This window comes from Panthera onca, chromosome D3 (assembly GCF_046562875.1).
Source record: "Panthera onca isolate mPanOnc1 chromosome D3, mPanOnc1 haplotype 2, whole genome shotgun sequence".
Taxonomy (NCBI): Eukaryota; Metazoa; Chordata; class Mammalia; order Carnivora; family Felidae; genus Panthera; species Panthera onca.
The window spans coordinates 27,185,205-27,201,751 of NC_138350.1; the positions used below are offsets into that span (position 1 = coordinate 27,185,205).

The 16,547-nt window shown below is 56.8% G+C and overlaps 1 protein-coding gene across 5 annotated transcripts in view; it reads left to right on the forward strand.

Annotated features, from left to right (window-relative positions):
- Positions 1-8,725, forward strand: part of TXNRD2 (thioredoxin reductase 2) — a 51,595-nt gene extending 42,870 nt beyond the window's left edge. For 3 of the 5 annotated variants that reach the window (XM_060612955.3, XM_060612954.3, XM_060612957.3), the window contains exons 13-18: positions 2,941-3,036; positions 3,349-3,441; positions 5,034-5,105; positions 5,283-5,380; positions 7,132-7,340; positions 8,449-8,725. In XM_060612955.3, coding sequence (XP_060468938.1) covers positions 2,941-3,036; positions 3,349-3,441; positions 5,034-5,105; positions 5,283-5,380; positions 7,132-7,255 — 483 coding nt within the window. In that variant the 3' untranslated portion in view covers positions 7,256-7,340; positions 8,449-8,725. Of the gene's footprint in view, positions 1-2,940; positions 3,037-3,348; positions 3,442-5,033; positions 5,106-5,282; positions 5,381-5,780; positions 5,837-7,131; positions 7,341-8,448 lie in introns of those variants that run through there. The other 2 variants (XM_060612956.3, XM_060612959.3) reach the window with 2 other exon arrangements.
- The last annotated feature ends 7,822 nt before the right edge of the window (positions 8,726-16,547 follow it).

Sequence of the window (16,547 nt, forward strand, 5' to 3'; positions counted from 1 at the left end):
CAAAACTGAAAGCAGATTCCTGTTGTGAAACTCTGAGGGAGGGGCATCTGTTCACACACAGGGCCTCAACTTCCCCAAAGATGGGCTGGTAATACAGAGCCTTGGGGCTGTCCTGGCCCCACAGTACCAGGCTTGACCTCCTCACCTCAGTTTGCCCTCTGAACTGTGGGTGCGTCAGTACCCTCCCCAGTTGGGCTGTCAGATGGGGGCAGGGCACATGGACGCAGCCCCAACTCACCGCCTGCCTGCTGCTCCCCTTGTGAGTCTCTGGTGGAAGCCCCACCCCTAGCCTGGGAGGCATCTTGTCAGTGCCCCTCCCTTCTTCGTGGCCTGTGGCTGGTCTGTTGTGGGATCCCCATGTTCCCAAAGCCTCAGGAGTAGTCGACCTGTTCTGCATATGTGCAGCGTGTTCTAAGGAAGGTGGCTCAGGCGGGGCCCTGGCCAAGCCTGAGAGTTAGATGCTCCAGGACCCCAGACCCCAGCAGGCCTCTTGGCAGCCAGACCTGCCAGCACCATTGACATGTTAGTTTCCTGTGGCTGCCATTACAAATCACCACAAACTGGGTGGCTTAGATCAACAAAAATGTATTCTCTCACATTCTGGAGGCCAAAAGTCTGCAATCAAGGTATGGGCAGGGCTCTGCTCTCCCCAAAGCCTGTAGGAGAAGACGAGTCCTCATCCCTTCCATCTTCTGGTGGCCCTGGGAAGTCCCAACTTGGAGCTACAGCACTCTGTTCTCCTTCTGACCATCTTCATGTGTGTGTGTGTGTGTGTGTGTGTGTGTGTCTGTTGTTTCTTTCTTCTTAGGACCCTCTCATTAGATTTTGGGTCCACCCTAAGTGACCAATCCTAAATGATCTCAATTCTTAACTTATATTTGCAAAGAGCCTCATTTCCAAACAAGGTCCCATTCTGAAGTTCCAGGCAGACACGCATGTGGGGGATGCTATTAACCCATCATGATGTGTTCTGGCACAGCCACTTTTCTGAGTTCTGTGGCCACTGCAAGAACAGACAAAAGTCCTAGCCCTCATAGAAGTGACATTCTGGTTGGGGTCATAGATGACAAGTAAATAAGTGAACCATTTCAGGTAGATGTCAGAAGATGCTTAGTGCAGCAGTCCAGGGACACCTGAGGGAGGAACAGAGCCAGCTAGAGGACCCAGGGGAGCTCAGTGAGGACGCTTGTGCCCATCTGAGAGTGTAGGCACCACCCTGCCCACACATACCCCAGAACCCACTTTGGGAAATGCTTGGGGGTGGGGGAACCAGTATCTACAAGTGGGCCCCTGGGTGGAACATCCCAGAGTTGAGGGGGTATAGGTGGCAGCTATCCCCAGTGCTGCAGGACCATCCCAACTTCAGCCTCTGCCATAACTCACAATGGGCAGGTCTTCTGGAGAGCTTGGCACAGAGACCAGAGCGGGAAGCCATGCAAGGCTGGGCCTTCCCTTTGTTCCTGAAGGACCAGCCTACCCATCTGGCATAGTCTTTCATGAAGACACCTGACCCCATATAGACCCCTCCTTCTAAGACAACATGGCCCCTGGCGTTCCCATGGTACCAGAAGGGTCATCCACTAGCTGTGGCCAGTGCTGACTTGTGAGCCAAGAGGCTGCCACTTGAAGCTGCCCGTGAACCCAGACTCATGAAATGGTTCGTGGGGAGCAGACTACCAGATGGAGGTGGGACCCCGGGGACAGCTTGCTGGAGCATGTGGTCAGAGCTGCGGCCACTCCTCACAACCAGGTCATCTCTGACCATCTAGTCAGGCTGCTGGGATGGACGGAAGTGAGTGGCTTCACATGCCCACATGACTGGGCAGCGTTGTTGCTCGTGTGATCTCTAGTGGTTGGGACATGGCATTCTCTGGTGGCACCTTCTGTGTTCATCCTGTGTGCTGCGCCCTAAGATAGCACTCATGGTCCTGGGAGAGTGCCTTGTGTATTAGACCGTGCTTTCTGTGCACCCAGGAGCCGAGCGAGATCCATGTGCAACAGGGCTCATGCCGACATAGCGGAAACCATAGTATTTCAGATTGTGTTGCCAGAAATACATAGTGCACACAAAGGCAGTATCTATTGAAATATTAAATCTACTCAGTTGGAAAGGTCATTCTGGGCAGTCAAAAGAGTTAACACCCCAGTGGTCTGGCATCCAGCGGGGAAGAGTCCAGCAGGCGGGTGGGGCGGCCATTGTCTAGTGCGATATTGTGTGCTGTGCGCATGGACGTTTCCGCAGTTAGTCAGGCCCGGTGGAATGCACGGGCTGCTTTCACAAGTTTATCTCTGTGGATCTCTATTCATTTCTGGAATGTCAAACAACATCTGCATTTCCTGCTGCTACAGAGGTGATTGGCAGCCGGTCCCAGGCTGACGCGTGCAGGAACACTGGGGGCTGTGCCACCTCCTGCTCCCCAGGCAGGACACACCCTGGGACAGAGGGGCCTCCAGCAGCACGGCATTCTGACTTGGGATCTGTAATGGACTGTGACATGCAAGCCAAGCTGCTTGTCAGGAGCACACGAAATGCTTCCAGGGCCCATTTTAGCCTGAATCCCAGTTAACGTGAATGGTTGAACAGTAGCGGGATCTCCTTTGAGCTTTGTCATGAGGGCAGCTCTCCAAGGCCACCAACATGAAGAAGGGGTTCGGAGAGAAGCTGTGCACGAGTGTGGGCAGCACAGCTGCGTGCATGGGCAGCTCACCTGCTTTTCCAGGGAAGGGGGTCATAACTACAGGTGTGTTCTTAGAGCAGAACAGAGGGAAGCAAGCCAGAGAACAAGCCAACCCCCAGGAGCCCTGGGGCCCAGAGGCAAACACCCTTTGGAGGTTTCTGAAAGGGGCAAGCTTCTCTAGGAAGGCATGGGTGGTGGTGAGGGTACTGCACAGACTCCCTCAGACATGCCAAAGTGACCCCAGGCTCCCTCCTTACATCAGGGGCGGCCCGAGCTGACACCCACGGCTATAATGGCAGGAAAACTCTTGGCCCGGCGCCTGTGTGGTCAGTCCTTAGATGTGATGGATTACAGCAACGTGAGTACCCACTGCCCTTTAGCATGCTAAGTCCAGCCTGGAGACGGCCGCAGTTCTTTCCGGGGGCATGGTGTGTGTGTGCACATACATCTGTGGGAGTGCATGCACATGTGCCTCCACGTGTGCACGCATGTGAGCTTTAGCTCTGAAGGTGTGGCCCAGGAACAAATGAGGGTGTCCACCCGCCTTCTTATGAGCTGCCAGCCAGCACATCTGAGGACCTAGCCTGCACTTGCTGTTCTTGTGTCCCATGGCAGGCATCTTCAGTTTTGGGTCCCCAAGGGTATAGGTCACTTAAGACCTGCTTTCCAGGTGCCCACCACAGTCTTCACCCCGCTGGAGTATGGCTGCGTGGGGCTGTCAGAGGAGGAGGCCATGGCTCGCCACGGAGAAGAGCATGTGGAGGTAAGGTCCCCGAGGACAGAGGGGGGCCAGGACATCATGCCTGTGTGGCACTCATGCCCTGATGACGGCCTCTCCCCGACAGAGGCCTGGTGAGCCAGCAACAGTATTGGCCTCCCTGCTTTCCAGGGCCTGAAGTTTGGCAGAGTAGGGTAGGGGGGCCCCGAGTGATGGCTGAGATATGGTATGAAGGGACATGTAGGGTGGGATTGCTGGAGGAAGCCCCAGAAATGAAGGCACGTTTGGGTTGTGGTCCCCCTCACAGGGGCATGTGTCTCCCTCCACCTGGAAAGGCTTCTCTTACCCTCTGACCTTTTCCTGCCCTCCAGCTGCTGCTCTCCACCTCCACCCTGCCCCACCTGGCCCTGCCCTCGGGTACCTCCACCTTCCTGCCACCCCTGCCTTGGTTCCTTATCTGAGATTCGTCCAGCGCTCACAGACCCCCAATAGCCCAGACTTAGGTACTCACCCTAGAGGAAGGCTGCTTCTGGAATCTGTTCAGCTGGCCTGCTGTGGCCTGGGGTGGCCCCAGGAGGTGCCCCAGGTGGCTCAGCAGGATGCAGGAGCCTTTGAAACCTGCCAGGCTGTGCATGCTTGAGAGCCTTCCGTGTGGCTTCATCTTGCTACTGCAGCAGCTTGCAGATGGACCAGGAGAAACCAGACCCCGTGTGGCCACCACTGTGGGCCTGGTGTCCTTCGGGAATGAGTCACTGGGTTCCAGGGCCTGCCCCTTGCCCCAGCGCCCCGGTCCCCTCCATCAACGGGCCATGCTTGACAGGCCGGCCTTCCCCCCAGCACTGTATTTGCTATTTTTGTTTGATTCATCACAAGTACATGGGGACATATGTTCATGGCATTCTATAATGTTGTTTTATGTTTCACAATGTTGAATGGCCAAATACCCTTTGTTTGTTTTCTTTTCAATTCTGTCTTAGTTAGAACAATATTCTCTGAAGTTCCATTAATTAATAATGGCTGTGCAGCACATGTGAGCGCCCCGCTCATTTTTTACTCGGCCGCAGCCCCGAACACGCTGTCGAACCCTTCTCGGGTGCTGAAAGCCTTTGTCCGACAGCTCCAGTGTGGCCCGGGGGCCTCCCTACATCTGCCTCCCCCCCTTTGCTCAAGTGAGGGCCCAGCAAGCACCAGAGTGCCCTCAGGAGGCCAGAGAGCCACTGGGTGGGCTGGACATCCCCTTCCAATGTCCGCAGTCACCCCGTCCACTCTGCAACATCCACCTGGTGTGTACTCCTGGGGGCACCATGTCCTATGTTGAGCCTCGGACTGTGACTTGTCACAGTGGACCGCACTTAGCCAATCTGGTGCCCACTTTGCTACTGTGATCGGTAGGGGCCCAAGAGGGCCTGGATTGAAGAGGGTCTGTCCTGCAGACAGTGTGGCTCCAGCCACAGTCTACCTTTGTGTGGGAGAGAGAGGGGTGCTATCCATGGCCAGCTGAGCCATGTCCTTGCCCCAGACCACAACCTGCAGGCCAAATGGGCAGTTCTGGGTTCCCACCACGTCCACACAGTTCACTGGGCCTGTAAAATGCCTATGAGGCTACTGACTCCAGGAATCGTTATCTTGTCACTTAGGTTTATCATGCATATTATAAACCACTGGAGTTCACAGTGGCAGAACGGGATGCATCCCAGTGTTACATAAAGGTAAGTGTCCTCATGGGCCTGGACTGGGGCATGCCAGGAGGTGAGAGACAGGGAAAGAGCTGGCACCCACGGGTGGAGAAGCTCCATTCAACCACCCGTGCCCCCAAGGCAGGGCCGCGTGTGCAGCCCTGGGGTCTTGTCTCCAGCCAGGCTGACAGTTGACAGTGTGGCTTTCAGATGGTGTGCCTACGGAAGCCCCCACAGCTGGTGCTGGGCCTGCACTTCCTCGGCCCCAATGCAGGTGAAGTCACTCAAGGATTTGCTCTGGGGATCAAGTAAGTCCAGAGAAATGTCAGCCGTTGTGCGATGCCCAGACTGGTGTCCCTCCGAATGTTGGTGGCTCTGCAGTTGGAAGTCTGCCATGTTGGTGTTGCTTTTATGTAGCATTGTACGTGTTTTCAGCAGAGCGTCTCCTAAGATGTGGCACGTCGTGTTACATGAGAGGCAGCCGGGCCACCTGGGGAGCAAAGGGAGAGGCCCATGTCCCTGATCACCCAGGGTGGTGGTTGGGGGTTGGTCACAGTTTGGGTCTTTTCTACTCAGAATGAGCAGGCTTGGGGCCCTTCTTCACATGGCAAAGCACCCAGTCAGTAATGAGCGAGGTTGACGAGAGCTGCCCCAGGGCCAGCATGTGTTTTCCAGAGCTGGGCCTTGGACACAAGCTGTGCTTTGTAGGGTCCCAGGTCCCCAGGCTTGCCTGGAGCCTTTGCTGATGGAGTCTCTGGGTGGAGGTGAGTTGTCTGGGGCAGTGGGGTGTGGGGCTATCAGAGGCAGGAGGGTAGAAAGGTGAAGCGGCAGTGAGGGAACCGGGAAGGGCTTCCTGGGCCGCCTGGAGCCCCATATGTGCTTGGGGCTTGTGGCTGTGGCCAGGACCCAGCCTTGGAGCTTGAGGGGGTGGGGGGCAGATAGGAAGTAGGAAATAGGAAAGGGCAGGAGCTAGAGCGGCAGGGCCCATACCCAGGAATGCTGATGGGGCTGTGAGGGTTTAGTACAGATGCCCTGGGAGTATTGAAGCCACTGGGTGGGCCAGGCACCTGGTAACAATAATAATTATAGGACAGAGCCAATAGGAAGATCAAGAACATGAATGGGCAAGTCACAGGAAAAGGAAATTAGTAGAAAAAGTAGAAAGTTGCTGTGTCTCATTTGGAATTTTTAATATAATTAAAACACCAAGAAACCATTTTGGCCAGTGAAGGTTTGACACCGTCCAGTCCAGTGGTGATTGTTTTCTAGCATCTGCAACTGGAGATGCTGAAGGTTTGAGCAAATTGGTGGAGTGAGGAGACCCATGTTCAGACACCATCAAGAGGAGGGTGTGAACTGGACATTCCCACTGGGGGCCTTCGGTCCACATTTGAAATGCACACACTTGTTCATGTCAGATATTCTAACACATGTGCAGAGACAGAAGAGGGTTGTTTGTCTCAGCCTTGTCTGTGGAGAGTGGAAGCGCCCTGTGGGGAGTCCACACTTCCTGTGCCTCCGAGGAGGTGGTCGCTGTGCCTGGGGGGTGGTCGCTGCTGAGGGTGCAGGGGAGCATGTGTGTGAGAAGAGTGCTGACCAGAAGAGCAAGGTGAGCAGGACCGGGCAGGGGGCTGGGCCGGTGCAGGCTACAGTAGTAAGTGGGCTCAGGCTCGCCAGAGCAGGCAGGTCAAGCCTCACCTTGGCAGGGAGAGGGAGCAGGCCCACAGAAGAACTGGCTGGAGCCATGGGCCAAGCTGGGATTGTGCCCGGTGGGCTGGGAGCAGCAGGAGGCCAGGATGGAGTGAGGGAGGGAGGAGGGAGGTAGGAGGTGGGCCTGACGTGGAGCCGCTTGGCATTTGCTGGGAGACACGTGGGTGTTGGCAGCCGTTCCTGGCCACTGGCTGGGGAAGACAGGGTGGGGGCCAGGACTGGGGAGCAGCGAGGAGACTGTGACTTGTGAGGCCCTCCCCTGGGTGACATCTTCAGAGGGACGGGATGCTGTGGACATGCCTCCTTGTGCTGACTCATCGCCTGAGTCCCTCCGTCCCCCTGTGTGCAGGTGCGGGGCCTCCTACGAGCAGGTGATGCGGACGGTGGGCATCCACCCCACCTGCGCTGAGGAGGTAGCCAAGCTGCGCATCTCCAAGCGCTCGGGCCTGGACCCTACCGTGACAGGCTGCTGAGGGTAGGCAGCCATCCCTGCCAGGCCAAGGGCACACGGCGTGCCTGCCGCCCCCACAACCAGGCTCTTTTGAGGCTCAGATCCAGGTATGTAGCTCAGGTAGGCTCTGTGTTTAAGGATGGAACAGTAGTGGGGGGGGGGGGGGGCGGGGGTAGGGTGCCAAACTGCTCTCTCTGGGTACATGGGAGGCTATGCCTGCCATGCCGCTTCAGACATGTGAGCCCTGTGCCCAGGCCACAGTGTCTGAAGAAACAGGGCTGGGAAGGAGGCCATTTGAGGGCCCCACCCTCCACAGGGCACCCCCGGACACTGGCCTGGCTGCCACTGCTCCCCAGATGCAGGAAATGTCTTGAGGCTGGGCTCACACCACAGGAGGGGCATTGGGTGTGGAAAGCATCCCCGGCTGAGCTCAGTGGGCTGCCAAGCAAGAGGAACGTGCCTCCCTCCAGTTTTGCTCAGCGCAGAGCAGTGCCGGCTTGTTTCCCTGTTGCCCAGAAGGTGGAGATGCTGCCTTGAGCACGGCAGTCACCGCACATCTGGTTCTGTTAGGGCTTTTCAAAGTCAGGCTGGGAAGGTGGCAGCCGGAAGCCTCGGGGTATGTTCATCCCAGCCCTCTTCTGAGGAGGAAGAAATTAGTGAGACCCTCCCTGACCCCTGCTAAAAGGTTGCATGTGGTCAGCGCCTATTCAGCTGTCGATGTGAGAGCATCCTCGAAGCTTCCACGGCCTGGCCTGGGGTGTCTGCTGTGGCTGTCAGCCCCTCCTGGGGTTCAGCTCCTGAGAGCTGATGCAGACTATAGACTGAATGGGGAACACTCCACAAGATGCCCTCAGGCAGGCCCAAGGGCTGAGCGGTAGCTGAAGGTCCCATGGATTCGGGCGCAGGCCCGCAGCCCCCCAGCCAGGGCTGCCCTTGATACAAACAAAGGGTATCCTGAGGAAACTCCCACCAGAATATCACACCTAACAGAGCTGTTAAGAGCCTGCCATAAATTTTTATCATTTCAAAATATTTTTTGACAGTACGGTGTCCCTGTGATGCATCAATCGGGGAGGGGGGTGTGGGGGTAGGGGTTCTCCCCAGGGCCTGTTTCTCCTCTGTTCCCAGAGGGTCCCTGTGTGTGGGCACCGGAGACGTGGCCAGACAAATGCAGGGATGGCCTGACTACCCCTTGCCGACACCCCGTTCTTGCAGGACGCAGAAGGCCGAGCCTGGGCAAGCCTCACCTCTGCCGGGAGAGCCCCTGAGGTAGTCAGCGTGGGTGGCGTCTGGACAGACCCCCTGTGTGCCCTGCAGGGATGGCTCCAAGGGTTGTCAGCCCCTGACCTCGCACACCCTCCTGCCTGGGCCAGCCCCGCCAGGCCCCTGATGCCAGAAGATGACGATGTGCACAGAAACCCACCCTGTGGGCTGTCCATGTCCGAGCCCCCCTGGTGTCTCTGGAATGTAAATAAAGAGGGTGTTTCCCTGACATATGCTCCACCTGTGCTGTCCCTGATGCACCCCTCCCCCAGGATGACCCAGGTGGGGGTGGGGCCTGGCTGCCCAGCCTGTCACATGTACACCCCATACCCCCCCACCCCGAACCCCACAGCCACGCCTCAGAAGACCCTGACCCTTTTCTCTCAGGAACAGGGAGCACGGCCGTCCCTCCCAGGGCCCTCTGCTGGGTCTCTGTGCATCTCACAGCAAGGCAGGCCCTTGAGAGGGGTGGGAAGCCACTGGCTTTGTTCCAGAGCAACCTGCCAGTGGTGTGGCCCAGTGACAGGAGTTGGCAGGGGTGTTGGAGGCTTTCTGTCCCCTGAACGTCAGGCATCTCATTACGTTTCCATTGTGGCCCTCCCAGCCAGCTTGTCTGCTGTGCTCAGGCTAATCCTGCACATTGAGGCTTGATGGGTCGAGGGAGCGCCCTTCGGCACCCGGCCGCACCTGTCAGTCACTGCAGAGAGACAGTGCTGACAGTGACGGGCAGGGCCCTGCATTGTGCTGGGGCTTTAGCGGTGGTTAATCTTGTGTCTTCCTTAAGAAAACATCACTTAGTCTACCCGCCCGGGAGCCCTGGATGGGACCCTGCTTGTCAGCGAACAAAGGAATGTCTTTGCACCTAATGGGCCTACGGGAGCCTCAGACACTCGCCTGCTTGGTGTGAAGCGTGTGCAGGAGCTCTCAGACGCCCAATTAAGATGCCGAGTGCAGGGCCGGGCCAGCGCCCTCTTGACAAGTGCGGCAAGAGATCAGCCGTGTCCCATTTAACGCACGGTTGGCGGCGCGCCCCTGCCTTGGAAGGTGCAGGGAAAGCTCCCATGTGCACCGGGGGTGAGGCGTTCCCCTGCCTTGGAGGCAGAGGGTGAGGTCTGCAGAGGGAGGTCAGCTAACGTAGCTGAGCTGCTGGGGGTGTCAGGAAGGCCCCCTTGGAGTTGGGCTGGGCCCCTTCCATGGGGCAGACAAGGAACTTGAAGTGGCTTCGTTGTTTTTCATGATGGCAGAAATGATGTAGCCTGTGTGGGAGCCATCAGCACACACCAGGCAGTCTCTGGGGCGAGGACTTTCCACCTCCCTGCTCATGCCACCAGTCAGCCAGAGCGCCAGCCCCGTGTCCTTGACCCCACAGTCCCCTACCACCAGTGGTTTTCTCCCCAGGCACCCTTTGCCCTAGAACAGACCTTGCTCCAGCACACTTGCTGTGTCTGTAACAGCCACTGTCTCCACACTGTGTCCGGCCAGTTCACCCAGCTTGTGTCTTCCTCTAGGAAGGAAAGAAGCATCTGCGGTGCTGCGCCCTGCCAGCCTCATTGTCTAGTCATGCGGGGACTCAGGACACCTCTTGAGGGATGCGTCCTATGTGGCCTTGAGGCTCCACAGCCCCTGTCCAGGAGGCCTCAGGCCCACTGGCCCCCCCTGTATGGGGACTCACACCTTCCTGGCAAACTGTGGGCAGAGGCCTGGCCCAACTCACAAAGCCAATGGGCATTCCATGCAAAAGTCTGCCACAAAAGGCCCAGCGCTGACAACTGCCATCACGTGGGCCACATTCCGGGCCATATGCTGCTTCAGTATATGCCTGCCTGGCCATGGGGTTCAGCACCCTGAATGTCCCACATGCTCCTACTGCCCTGGTGGGCCCTAGGGATGACAGCTCAAGGTCCCCTGCCCAGCACTCAGGCAGGTCACATACTTGGGTCTCAAGTCTGAGCAAGAGCATGGGGAGCAGGACAGATGTGTTGGGCCACAGTGGTTTCTGTCCTGCGTGTCCCAGGGACCGCCTGGCTCCAGACTCACTGTGTAACCCAAGGCCCCCTCCCTGGGCCCAGCCCTGCCCTGCTCCCCTCCTCCCAAGGAGCCAGAGCAGCACTGGCCAGGTGCTGTCCACTTGGCTCCAGGGCCGCCTTCCCTCCATCTTTGCATGTTTTTATGGTGCAATGCAAATATAATTTTAATTTCTCAGATTGTTTGGTGTAACCTGTAATTGTCTCCGGCGCTGTCCTGCACACTTCTGTCTATGGCTCCAGATTTCACAATGATGTAGGGGTTGTGGTGGTGGCGGCGGGGGGGGATCGCTGTTGCTCAGGGGCCGAGCTATACCTTCCCTGCCTCACCCTCTGCCGTGAAGGGGGGGCAGGTCACCCTCTGGTCACCTACTACCCCCCTCCTTCCCCTAGCCCCATGAGGTACTGTCCACAATGGTCCTGAGGCCCCCAGGAAGGTGGGTACACAGAGAAGGGATCAAGGGCTGGACCCAGGACCTAAAGGACTCAACAAGGGAGGGGCAGGCTGGATCTGAGGCAGATATCTGGAGCTGATGGAGTGGGCATCAGCCCACAGAAGGTAGCCCAGATGCTCAGCCTGCAGGCCCTCTAAACCCTCCACAGTTGCTGATGACCCCCAATATTCCACAGCCCTGCTGGGACTCCCTGCCTTGCTGGGTAGCTAGTGGGAGATGCTGTCCCTACACGTGCCTCAGCCATGTTTTCACATGACTGGGGAGGCCTGGCTGAGGAAGTGACCGCTGTGCCCGGCCAGGGGCCCTCACTGGTGGAGTTGCCCCATGAGAAACAGCTTGGCATCGGGTGGCACCTGCAGCTCAGTGTCTGTGCCAGTGGCCTCGGGTTCAGGCTTGCCCCTGAGGTCCCTGGGGTCCCTCACTTGGCTCAGGCAGCAGCTCAAAGGTGTGACCAGCACCCTGGGCCCTGGCCCACTCCCCAGCCTGAAGCAGGCCCTGGGGGCAGGACTGAGACTCTCGCCCCTGGCTCATACTGAGCTGTGAGGCCCTGCCGCTGAGCAGGCAGTCCAGAACCCTGCAAAAAAGGATGCCCAAGTCAAGGGCCAGTATGCTCATCACAAGCTGTGTCATCCCCAGAGACTTGGGCCACCAGACCATGTCACTGAGCCCTCCAGACCCTGTTCAGGGTGCCTGGCCCATTCTGGTCAGGGGACTGCCTTGCAGGGCTCATTGCCCCACGCTCATATCACTCACGGGAAGCACCCATGTAGGCATCTAGTTCTTACAAGTACATTACAAGAGGTTCCTCTATGCTGGGCTAATAATCGGGGTCCAGGCCAGGGTGGGGGCCGGGCTGCCAGGGGCCATTTCTGTCTCCCCAAGCTGGCCCACTCAGATGCAGCCAAGCATCCCAGGCCCCAGACTTTTCCCACTCATCTCTGTGTCCCTTTGGGAGCCACCACCCCCACCCCTCTCCACCTTGGGCCCCCTGAGTGCCCCTTTCCATCCACTCACCTTCTTCCTTGTCAGTGCCCACTGTTCCCACTTGGCTCACCCTTGGGCCCCGGTCAGGGCGTACACAGGAGATGCAGTGGGCTAGTCACTGCCAGAGACAGGTTGGGAGCCAACCCCTCCCCACCCCCACCCCGACCCCAGGTGAGCAAGCAGCAGTAGGGTGTTCTCTGTGTGAAGCAATTCTTGATTCACATGGTGAGGATGCTTGCATACGTGGCAACCTCTGGGGCCTAAGCTGGGCCTGGCTCTTAGGGAGCGGCCCCCCAGCCTCAGAGGAAGATGCTCACTCCTGGCCCCAAACTCACAGGCTGTGGACTCCAGCCTAACGTGGGGTCAGTGGCTTTTCCCTCACCTCAGGCCAAGCCGTACTGGCACAGAGGCCAGAACCAGGGACGGGGCAAGGGGTGTAGTCATCCCAATGCAAGACCAGGTGTGTCTCCCCTGGAGCTACCTGCAGGCCTGAGCCTTGCCAGCCTTTAGCCTTATGCCACGAGGGACCCCACTGCCTGCCCACCCATGGCCCTGACCCTCAGCTGACAGGCCACCCAGTGTAGGGAGCCACCAGAGGTTGCTCCTGCTGCTGTTCCAGGATCTGCCACAGCCCCAAGCCCTCTTGGTGGGGTCACAAGCACTCTGGGCTGAGAAAGTGGCCCCTACAGTCTTTGGGCTGGAGGCCTGCTTCTATCTCCCCCTTCTCCTTCCCCTCCTCTCCTTCCCCCATCTTCCCTCCCTTGGCCTTCCTCCTCCTCCCCATCCTCATCAGGTTTCCCTTGATGCTAGTGCCAAGCAGCTGCCTTGTAGAGGAAGCTCAGAGTCAGACGACAGGCCTCATGGGGGCAGCACTTTATGCCCCACCCTTGTTTCTTCCTCTGCCACCATCTTAGACCTGGGCTTTCTTGCTGGATGCCGAGTGTTCCTAGGAACTGCCTTAGGTCATCCTGTACCAGGCAGGGGTATCAATAAATAAACAGATACGCCTTGGATGCTGCCCTCCTGGGTCAGGGAGGGGCGGAGGAATGGGACACAGGCTCTGCCCACCCCAGGCCCCTCTGCACACCCAAGCTGAGGGACGTGCTTGACGCTCCATGTGAGTGGCTTCTCTGCCAGGCTTTTTCACAGGTGTGGGGGCGGGGGGCTTCCCCCAAAGTTGTGCAGACACCAGCTCTGTGCTGCCCACGGCCCAGGCTAGGCATCCCAGCTCCGACTGGGCAGGCTGATGGGGCGGGCAAGCTGCTGGGTGCCCCCTCAAACAGGCTGGTGAAGGAGGGAGCTGCACAGGTAACTGTGGGGAAGACCCAGCCACAAGCTGTGGAGATAACGAGGCTAGTCTCTTAAGATTCTTCAACAGGCAAGAACTGTCAAGATAGATAATTGAGAGAACTGAAAGAGACAGCAGTTCACGCATACAGGCCAGGTCACACCTGTGAGTGTGGAGGGGCTGGTGCCCGTGCTCCCCCCCCCCCACCCCCCTCTGCTGGAGGACCCACACCCAGCACTCCTTGGGCCTCACCTTAGGCTGAAGGGCCAGCCTCCCTGCCCAGCAGCTGTGACTGGTGTCACTACTTCCTGTTTCCAGATCCCACCATGATGGCGAAAGTTTGCCAAAGGCCAAGGACATGCAGCAGACTCCCTGGGCTCCCATGGGCCACAGACAGCACCCACCTTAGGCTAGCAACATGACTGATGTTCAGGGAGCAAGAGTGACAATAGATGTGCCACCCACTGCCAAGTAGCCAGGGTCCACCAGGGGGCCATACTTGCTCCAGTTGATGCTCTGGATCTCTGGGACAGCCCTGGGAGAGAGGACACAGGACTTGGGGACCATTTTACAGATGCTGCTTCTTACACTTCCCCACAGAATCCCTCTGAGCAGGTCGGACTCGCCACCCTTTCTTGCCTGTGCCCACTCCTCCCCCATCCACCAGCCCTTGCTGCGCAGCCCAGCCACTGCTAAGCTCTCAGGTTACTGGTCTCTCCACCCGAGGGCTCTGGGAGCCCTGCATGGCCTGGTTCCCGGCCAAGCACCTGTGCCTTCAAGGGCAGTGAAGAGGCCGTTGCGTCAGCCCATGGGGCCCAGCAAAGCATCTTAGAGCTGAGCCCGTCTAATCCCAGCCCCAACGTGGTTTACGGTGCTTGGGTTTCCCTAATCCCGAAATCCAAGCCAGGGTCCCAGCAGCCATCCCAGCGCCATCTGAATGGGCAGCACGAGGACCCCCTCCCATGTGCCTACTGTGTTTGGGGCTGACCTTGTGGGACAGTGCAGAGAGCTGGGCACTCAAGGGTAAAAATCGAACTCTGATAAACTCAGGGGAGCTCAGGAAACAGCCAAGCCCTCTGCTGCCTGGCTGGTCCTGCTCCAGCTTCTTCCCAGGCAGGAAATGCAAAGCCAGCAGCGACAGCAGAAAAGACTGGCAAGGCAGGCCCAGCTCAAGACTGCTGAGGTTCTGGCCTCTAGAGTTTCACAGGACAGTGATCCGGCCTTGCAGTTCCACAAAATTAAGGGCTTTTTTTTTTTTCCTAATAAAATCAGGATATCTGGCTTATAACTCATGATCAAATAACACCAAATGCTTGGGAAGAAAGTGGGACCATAAACAAGAGACGGTGTGACCTTGTTACACAGCAGCTGGGTGTCAAGAGCCAAGTGGGCCCAGCTCCCTGCCTTCACCACTGGCCACTTACCCAGCCAGGGCTCTCAGGCACTGGACACCAGGCACATGGGTGTGAGCACCCCAGCAGAGGGCACCCCATAGTCTCCCTTTTTATAATTTTATTAGTGAGGCATGCAGGCCACGTGTGGTGAGAACAGCTAATGGTGCCTCGTGGTCTTTAGCATCTTTGAGGAATTTTCATACCCATAAATTTCCCAAAGCAGATGTAATTAGCTCCTAAGCTACCAGGGTCAAGATATGGGACAGAATGTGAGGAGATCAAAGTAACGTCCAGATGTGTTTTCTTGGGGCCTCCCATTTGATGAGTGAGACCGATGCCTAGACCCCCCAGAAGTCCCCATGGGGTGCAATGGTGCAGCCAGGACACAGGCATGCTGTCATCCTCCTCACCGAGGCCTCAGCGCCAGGTCCCTGCCGTGGGAGAGAGTGGAGAGAAGGCAAGACCTCCGTGCGGCTTCAATGGCTCATTGTTCTGCCCTTGGTGGCTGGAATTGGGCTAGGTGATTATAATAATAAAGTCTTAACAATCAGCCAGTGGTTGGGTTTCCATAGCTTGGGGAATATTTGATTTTCAAAGTCTTTGGCAGGGGAGATGGTGTATAAATGGAGTGTGTTGTTCACGTCGGCCTGTTCTTTGGAAGTCAGGGTCCCATCCAGCACCTTATTTCCCTCAAAGGATGCTTACCTGTCAGCTCCCTGATGCCCAGGCACATCAAGGAGGGAGGCTTACTAGGAGGCCCTGGCACAGTGTGAGTGAGTCCTGCCTTCACCAGCTCAAACAAGCCCTGACCCCCATCCCACCCTCGGGGGGGCTGCTACTAAGTACAAATGGTGGCAGTGGAGGCACTCAATGAGTTGGGTGGCTCATCTTACTCCTGCCTTGTACCCTCTCCCACAACACACATCTGGCCCTTAAGCCTTTGCCCATGCTGTTCCCCCAGCCCCAAACTGGGCCACCACCCTCTGTCACGGCTAATTTCCCCTCCTTAGTTAAGATTCAGTGCAGAAAGGCTTCCCTAACACCTGGCAAGGGGCCTGCTTAGGGCTCCCATGAAATGCTGTTTCTCTCTCACCCCTAAGAAGCCTCCCTTATTCACATCTTTGTCCCTAGCACAAAGCCTTGCACATAATAGGTGCTCAGAGCACGGCTGTCAAATGAACATTAGCATGAAATATTTATGTTATATTTTCAATACCAAAATTTCCACAATGCCCTGCTCTGTAAGATCTGAGGACATGTGCTTCACACACACTATGCATCCATGGGAAAGAGGTTATGGCTTAGAACCTGACCCAACTTACTTCAGCTTACCTCCTCCTGGTTCTGACATTCCAGAGCTGCAAGAGATAAACAGAACACCAGATTTTCTCCAAGCATTTCATCAGGCACCATGTGCCCACAAAAGCAGGCACAGCAGGATTGGTGCCTATAATATAAATGTAAGGAGGGGCTGGCCTGAGTAGTGACTGATAAGTTTATATAGGGCTTACTTGCTATAGTTAATAATGATCAACTCTAGACAAAATAGAAAAGATAACTATCCGAAGGCAGTAAGCAACAAATAAATAAAAGTGGCAGAAACTAGAGGGAATCCAACCTTTGAAAGGAGAGAAATGCACTGGGTGAGGTCCATATTTATACTGCTTTTCCCTCGAGGGCCTTCTCCAGGGCATATCATCAGTGACTGAAATATGAGCAGAAAGCCATAACCCTATTGGCTTGATGTTCCAGAGAACAGAGTTTGGATCAGCCAGAGAATCTTGAAATGAGGAGGAAAATCCATAAAAATGTGCATATAAACTCCCCTCAAATCCTCGGTTGAGTCCTGGACTGCATATGTATGAATGAGACTCAAGGGGTCCAGTAGAAAGATAACAGCTGAGCA